Source organism: Eptatretus burgeri, chromosome 12 (assembly GCF_056783735.1).
Source record: "Eptatretus burgeri isolate ZD-2024b chromosome 12, Ebu_testis_v1, whole genome shotgun sequence".
Classification (NCBI taxonomy): domain Eukaryota; kingdom Metazoa; phylum Chordata; class Myxini; order Myxiniformes; family Myxinidae; genus Eptatretus; species Eptatretus burgeri.
This window is the reverse complement of record NC_140972.1, coordinates 87,121,634-87,130,288: the sequence shown is the minus strand read 5'-3', so window position 1 is coordinate 87,130,288 and position 8,655 is coordinate 87,121,634. Positions and strand designations below refer to the sequence as shown.

Genomic DNA, 8,655 nt, shown 5'->3' with positions numbered 1-8,655 from the left:
ATACATACACACACACACACACACACACACACACACACACACACACACACATCAACTATATGATTGGGGTGGATGGGAGAACACATTTTTTTTAAAAGAAGGCGCTTCCAACCAAAAGCAGAAAACTACATCGACTCTGCTAATTTGGACAAAAAAAAGCGAGACCAGGTCTGCTCTTGCTTTTTTTGCTCAAATTAGCGGAGTCAATGCAGTTTTTTACTTTTGGTTGGAAGTGCCTTCCTCTTCCTAAAAAAAAAAAAATATATATTGTTGTGGATTTCTGCCCGTACGGCGTGCGGGCGACCGTCTTTAGCTCGATTGCGGCCGCGCGCGCCCACCGAACGAGCAATCTAGTCGCAGCTTTCGGATCAACGCCGAAACCCAGCTACGGGTGTTGTTAACCACACCATAAACCAGCCAACTCTTCTGTCCATGCGCTACAGGGTCGATCGCTGAATTGTCGATGTACCTAATTATTCGTGCAGACAGAAATGCCGGGAGTTTACACCTCAACGGAGCCTGCATGAAAACGAGCCGCTTTAAGCAGCTCATTCCGTTTGCGATTGCCGAGCGGTTTTAAATCGCCAAGCCCCGTCGGACTAGATGTACGTTTTATCGGCTATTAATCAGCCAGCTAATTATTCCGAACGCAATTATGGCAGTCACTGGAGGAAGGGACGCAACGAGCCGGTGACATTCACAAATGGGGACATTTATTTGCACACGTAAGCAATGCAATGAATGGGGGTAGGGGACAAGACACGAGTAAAAACCTACAGCCGATGTCCATTTATTATGTACATGCACTTTATCAGTTCTACTTGGTAGACAAGGCACCACAAACTTTCTTGCAAACCCCAAGAAAGAAAGAAAGAAAGAACCGGGCTCGTAAGCCGTTAATGTTCCTCGGAGTTGGGATGACCGAAGGAGCTCCGAGAGGCCAGGCAGGTTACCTCGTCGCCCTTGTGGCGACTCGATGGGTCTTTTGTTCGTGGGGGGGGGGAGGTCTCTGTTCACCGGACGGTCTCACCAAACGCGTCAGTCGCTTAAGCGGCTCGAGCAGCTTGGCGGGCGGCCCTCCTCGGTCGCTTGGCCTTCCCCGCGGCCTGGTCGATCGGGCCTGGCCGACGATGCTTCAGAGGAGTGAACGGGCCTTGCTCTTCTAGAGTTGATGCTCTTTAAGAGTCCGCTCACTCCTCAGCGTCGCTCGACCGACTCGGGGCCTGATCGCTCAGACCGTTACGTAGCTTGCTGGCGACTTCTCTCCGGCTGGCGACTTCTCCCAACTCCAACTCAACTGCCGGCTTCTCCCGTCTCCTAACTCCACTGCTGACTCCAACGGCCCAGCCCAACTCTTCTCTCAACTCCACTCGACTGCCTCCACCTACCAAAAACGACCAACAACGCTATCGGCGTTGAAAACGCGCCTTTTTATAGCCCGGAGCAGAGGATCGCTCTGGGCTTACCACCCGAAATCAGCGCCCTCCCTCCTTTCACCTTTGAACCTTCACCCCAGGCTGGCTCCGCCCCTTTCACCGTTCTGATCCGATTCTGCTGTCACATGCGGCCGTGGTTGAGATCACTTTCACAACGCGGCCGTGTTTGAGATCACTTTGCCGCTGTCGAGGATGCAATCGCGTTTGCTTGTGGAGATGTTGTTGTTGGTGAAAAGATGGTGGTGTTGTGGAGATGCTGGTGAGTTGATGTTGGCAGTTGTGGAGAAGGTGGTGAGGAGATGATTGTTTAAAATAAAAGACAGAAAAGAATAACACTACCTCAAAGGTTCACAGACCGGCACACGCATAATCCCGTTATACATCGGTGGGGAAATCTAACTTGGACACACACTTATCGACATAACTGATCTTCGGGGAACCTGAATGGTGATCTGTGAATTTAGACAACCGTAACAATATATATATATATATATATATATATATATATATATATATATATATATATATATATATATATATATATACATACATATATGGATATAAACACATGAACAGACAAACAGACATAATATGTATATTTGCGAAAATTATTTGCCCAGACCAAGAATCAAACCCAGGTCTTCTGGTGAACCATACCAGTGCTCTGCTGTCTTGGCAACCCACAGGCTAAACATATAATTCTCCCACATATAGGAGGTGCAGTCAATAAATAACCTTAATGTCATCATCGTTATATGGCCGTTTTCATGCTTGCATGTGAAGCCGTGGTTCACAAAATGCCGATATAAATTAGAGAATGTAATGTGTGTAGTTGTAGACAACATATATTATATCGATGGGTGAGAGTCATGTTTTGCCTATTTTATATCTGGCAACATTGAGCGTATGACATCAGTAGAGCAGTTCCAAGATAGCGGCTCCCTTAGAAATATGCACCAGGGAGGAGAAACGTTCTGTCATCCGTTTCTTGGGAAGTGAGGGTGTGAATCCCAGTGAAATCCATCGCAGAATGAAAATGCCAAATGGCGACGCATGTTTATCACTGCAGCAGGTGTACGACTGGGATAGGAAGTTTAAAAGTGGAATTCTTTCAGTTCGCGTGTGAGTTGTCTCGGCATCCACCTTTCAGACACTTTGCGGAACCCCAGCATGCTGTGAATGATATGGTGTGCTGAACCATGGCTAATGTTCAATTGGGAGACCACTTCATCCAGCGTAATTTGACGGTTTTCCCTTAACACACGCTGAACTCCTGCAACCATTTCTGGTGTCGGATGTGTGAGACCGGCCCGAGCGAGCAGCGTCTGCCACACTTGACACTCCACTTTTAAACTTCCTGTCCCAGCCGTACACCTGCTGCTGCAGCATTTTCAATCTGTGATGGATTTCACTGGGATTCACACCCTTACTTCCCAAGAAATGTATGATAGAACGTTGCTTCTCCCTGGTGCATGTTTCTAAGGGAGTCGCCATCTTGGAACTGCTATACTGAAATTATACGCACAAGGTTGCCAGATCTAAAACATGCAAAACATGACTCTCACCAATAGATATATAACATATGTCATCTACAACTACACACATTACATTCTCGAATTTACATCGCCATTTTAAGGTTACTTAATGACCGCCACTCGTAGATGCCACTCTCTTTCCACCGCTGCTTCCGGGACACTCACTTCCAACCATAGGAGCAGTAATGGCCTGTCCATGAGAGAGTCTTCACCCCCGTTGGGGTGAGAATTCCATGACTGCTATTATTAACCACGGGGGGGGGGAGGAGGGGGGCGTAGTAATACAATTATAAATGCACAGGAAATAAACATATGTGGATGGAGAAAACTTGCGCGCCCAGACCACGAATCAAAGACCCTCTCGTGGACAGGCCGTCGCTGCTCCTATGGTTGGCAGTGAGTGTCCTGGAAGCAGTGTTGGAAAGAGAGTGGCATCTATATATGTTGGAGAATTGTGTACTTAGCCTGTGGGTCGCCCAGGTAGCTCAGGTGGCAGAGCACTGGTACAGTTCACCAGAGGACCTGGGTTTGATTCCTGGTCTGGGCGCATAATTTTCACACACACATGCACACACATCTTAGTTCATGGAAAAGCGATAGCCTCATGTGGTTTAGATATATTTTAATAATGAAAGCGTCTCCAGACTTAACCTTGGCAAACCATATACCACTGATTAATGACTAATCAATACCTATGCCATGACTCGGATGATCGAGATATACCGATTGTTATTGTGACCATTTGATAGTTTCACATTCCTGTTTTGAAACATGAGCCTGGTGTGGCTTAGTGGTTTAGGCGGTGGCTTGGGATCCTTGGGGTCCTGAGTTTGAGCCCCGCTGGCTGCTGAGTTAGCATCAGGGCGGTTGACTCAGCCTGTCATCCTTCTGAAGGTCGGCGAAATGAGCACCAGTATACTGGTAATTATCCCTGCAGGGTTGAAGGCGACTAAAAGGTTGGCGTCAGGAAGGGCATCCGGCCATAAAAACATTGCCACAAGAAAGGGTACCATGATTGGAGCCCGCAAAAAGCTGACCCCTGCTCAGGGATAAAGGCTTTCAAATGGTGTGATGATGACATTCCTGTTTTAAAGTGAAATGCATGTGTAGGATCTTATATTGAGTGGTTCCATGCATGTATGTGTGTGGGATCAGTGTGAGTTCCGGACTCCCCCTGACCCCTGTGGCAGACACGTGCCGATCAGCTCGACATGCTCTATCGCTCATCGCCACAGCTAGGCCCAAAGCTTTCATCACCACCATAGCACGCGAGGTGAGTTTGAAGTCAGAGCAATGAAGATATTAACTTGTACACAAAAACATTTGTGGATAACTATATACTTTGTAAAGTAATGCTTCTACAACCAAGTACAATGTGAAAAATGGAAATCAGAGTTTGTTTATCTTTCTAAATTAGACTTGCTTGTTATGTATTTATTTTTTGGTTCACACTTGTTACGTTAGTGTGTGCGGTTTGGGTGCAAGGACAACATGTCAGTTTATGAACTTCCTCTGGTCTGTTTGTTACGAGGTTTGAGGAACTCAATTTATTTTTGAATTTGAGTTTGAGCAAGGCAAGCAAGGTTATATATATATTTATATATATATATATATATATATATATATATATATATATATATATATATATATATATATATATATATACATGTCTTCAGCTTATCGTTGCTTGACCTTTATGATTCCAGGTACACAGGCAGACGGTACAGGCTGCAAATGCCCAGAGCCCTCCCCCTGTGCATCCCCCCGGGTTGGCCCGTGCGCGTGCAGAAATATTGCGAGTACTTGATGTGCTTGTGGAGAAGATGCCTGGAGATATGGCCGAACTTCTAGTGGAGGTAAATAATAAGTTTTTCTTCTTTAATTACCTCTGCTACCATAGGTGGGTGTAAGTTGTGTTTTCACCCCTGTTTGTCTGTCTGTCTATCTGTCTGAGAAGGATATCTCAAAACTTTATTGATGGATTCGGACGAAACTTGGTGGACAGGTTGGGTGTGTGATAAGGCCGAATTGATTTGAGTTTGGTGAATATGCGGACCTGGATCCGGATGCGAGAATTTTTTAAATTTTTTGACAAGTGATTCTTCACCATTGAGAGATGGGGCTAAAAATGATATACAGCATGATATCTCAAGAATTTGCGGATGAGTTATGACAAAACTTGGTGGATGAGTTAGGTAGGTGACAAGAACGAGTCAATTAGATTTTGATTAATGTCCGAATGTATATGTGACCTATCGGTCAGTGGGATGTAAAACATACACTGTTCAGCCTGGTGGAGGTATGCACTCTACCAAATGCCATTTGAGTCACTGCTGTTGTTGTTGTTGTTGTTATATTAAGAGTTTCAGTAAAGCATCCATAGCTGCAGCACAGAAGAACCTGATTGATGAGGGAGAAGATGTTCAGTTTCAAGGGAGTATATGAAGATCTATAGTGAAACATAGACCTTTGAAGAAATGGTAAAAATAAGCGCTGCCCAAATGTCTTTAACGTTGCTTGTCCCCACCACGCTCATCGTCTCAAGTTTTCACAGCTTTATACTGGTTTTAGATCGTTGACGGTGGAGTTGACGAGCTCTTAAAACCATAACGATGTCCTTCAGTCGGGCAGTCAGTCAGTGGATCCTCAACAATTTTTGGCTTGTTTCCCCGACTCCTCTGAAGCTGCTCAACAGATCGTTTTGAAACTTGGCAAGATGATTCATGACGATGATGCGCAAAAACTAATGGAGCCATTTTTTTCAATTTCCATCCAGGTGGTGAGATAATTACCTTAAATGTAACATCATGAACTTCCATTGAATTAAAGTGAAAATCAACTTTATCACCGAATGCACCCGACTACGACAGCCCTCCATCGGGAGACGAACTTCTGTCCCACTTGGGAACAACGAAGCTGTGTCCGAATGTATAACATATTGATGTATGCTGCAGAATTCCATTTGAAACTCTTGCTGCCAAAGCCCGACCGATTACTACATTCCTGCACATCTGTACGTTACCCTCCGATGTTTCCCGATGATCCGTGAATTGCCCCGAGAATGCTTTGCATGCAAGTCCCTATCACTGAGTTCATCGATTTATCCAGGCTTTAATGATACTTTTTTTCATCATTTTTCCGAAATTTGAATGGGGAATGCCTAATTCTCAAGAACGTTTCCACGTTGATTTCTGTCGCAGTCTTGAACAGGATGCTTCGACAATGTCCACATGTATGATCCCAACGTGATGGTGGACGAGCGGAATGCTTTGTGTCAAGTCGCCACCCCTGGGGCATGAACCGGGGGTCAAGTCAAAAAAGTCGTTAAATATTTCATGCATCTCCCAATGTTGATCGCATATCCAAAGTTTCATTAAAAAATAATGTTTAAGAATGTGCCCGTAATTGCATTTTTTGATATTGACCTTTTGACCCCCACCGCAGGACCCCAGGGGACGGGGCCAAAATGATACTGTTTTTGCACCTTCTTGCCATGTGGTGATCATAACTACCAAGTTTGGTGAAATTCTGCACAGCCGTTTACGAGGAGATAGTGTGACGGACAGACATAGCCGATTACACTATCCCCCACCCCCGTTTTTTTTTTTTTTTTTTTTAAACGTGGGTATAATCACATTTAATCATACTGATAACCTTCTTTTGTTGTTTTATACTGCGTTATATACTTCACATGGACAAAGCATCCCAGACAAAGGACACCATTTTCCCTGAAACGAGTTCAACCTTACCAGCCGCTTTGTAATTTATTTGAATGCTAAAGATCGCTTGGCATCCAAAACAAATGACTCGTTCCCATTTTGGAATAATTATCAGAAGAATTGCAATAACAAGTGACGAAGCACCCTGTGCATGCTAATGTGGACCCACATTATCGATGAGGCCTGTGTGTTGTAAACCCAATCAGCAGAACTCTGCCGCAACCTACCAAAGGTGAAAAACAAGCGCCTCACTCTGCATGTCTCTAACCTAATGTAAAACCACACGGTTTAAGTTACAAATAAGTACCACATATGGAGTCGAGGTGTCAGCCCATAAACCCCAGATCTTAACGTTAAAATCCCAAAGCCTGCCAATGGGATTAAAAGGGGCACCCCTGGGGTGGATAAGTACTCCCCTCCCTCAGAGGTGTCTTTTAATAATGCCTGATGAGGTGAGCGTGGAGAATTTAGTCCATTTGGGAATTTGGGCTGGCGGGTTGTTTTATTTATTTATTTTACAGTGCTTGTTTCTCTGCTGAGGCTGAATAGATGTACTTTCCATCATGAGTTGGTAAGGTTATCCCGTGGTTATTTTAATGGGATGTTTATTATGGTACGAGTATGTGACCATGAAGAGCTTTGTGTCCCGAATGATTATTTATTTTTTTTCCATGATCGAGGTACGTGGAAGAGCTAAAAATAATGGAAGGGAACAAAATTGAAAGGGGGAAACACCAACAGCAGAGTAGAAGTGAGAATGAGATCAACAAGATGAGGAGGACACATGGGAGTGAACAAGCTTCACACAAGTGATTAACACAATGAATGATTGATTATATGAATGGAATATTTCTTATTGTATTGACATGAGCTTTAACCGGTTATAATTACATTATTTCTCCAAAATAAGCTCAGCGTGCGTCCTCCGGTGTCCGGCCGTCTGTCCGTCCGTCCGTTAACATTTGACTAAAACATATTCTCCTCACAAACTACCCGACTGATATGGATAAGATTTGGTACGATGTGTAGGGACAGCAAGGTCTCATGGGGTGGTGGATGTGCCCACTATAAAGGGGATGAAAGGGGGGTTTTACCCCAAATATTGGTGTTTCATTCAAAAACCTTTTTCTCAGAAACCGACAACCGGATCCAGACCAGTGTGACCACTCCTCATTTTCATAAATGCCAAGGTGAGCCAATGAAAAAAGCCAAGAATTCACAAGGTTTCGGAAAAACGATGATAGTAGAAAACCTATACGCCAAGAAAAACTATGGAAAACCAAGACGCCAAGGTGAACAACGAATAGCCAAGATCTTGTGAAAAAAGCCAAGGAGTGGTCACACTGATCCAGACCAAACTGGCCATGAGGCATCATGACCATGCCCTTACCTTAAGTGGCTGTATCTCCCTTGGAAAAAGGGGGCCACGGCCTCCCTCCCCTAATCCCTCCTCTTCACAAAAACGTATTTTCCTCACAAACTACATGATCAATATGGACCAAATTTGATATGATACATTAGAACAGCAAGGTCTCATGGGGTTGCACTCCCACCATCTGGATCCACCCTCAAAAAGAGGCTGAAAACGGGGGGTTCACCTCAAATTCAGGTAATTTATTTAAAAATTACAGAAACTGATGGCCAGATCCAGAATAAACTCTTCATGAAACATACTGACCATGCCATTAACTTAAGTTGTGCGCCTCATGACAGTACCATTTCAGGAAGGGGGGCTATAGGGCCTCTTCACCCGAATCCCTCATTTTCACCCCGTCTGTTTGCGAAATAACCGTCAGTCCCTTTTTTTGTTGATCGGTCCCATTAAGAGTGCATTTAAAAGTCCCTCGTTTATAGATATTACATTGAATGATTGCGTGTGCGTGCGTGCATGCGTGCGCATATTGGGGGTGGGGGAGGAAGAAGTTGTCACTTATTTTAATACTTTCGTAAACAATATTTCAACGA

At 44.4% G+C, this 8,655-nt stretch overlaps 1 protein-coding gene across 8 annotated transcripts in view; it reads left to right on the top strand.

Moving 5' to 3' along the window:
* LOC147016050 (WD repeat-containing protein 7-like) overlaps window positions 1–8,655 on the top strand; it is a 210,497-nt gene that overhangs the window by 164,091 nt on the left and 37,751 nt on the right. For all 8 annotated transcript variants that reach the window (XM_085848740.1, XM_085848744.1, XM_085848743.1 and 5 more), the window contains 2 exons: window positions 4,127–4,244; window positions 4,678–4,827. In XM_085848740.1, coding sequence (XP_085704866.1) covers window positions 4,127–4,244; window positions 4,678–4,827 — 268 coding nt within the window. The remainder of the gene's footprint in view (window positions 1–4,126; window positions 4,245–4,677; window positions 4,828–8,655) is intronic.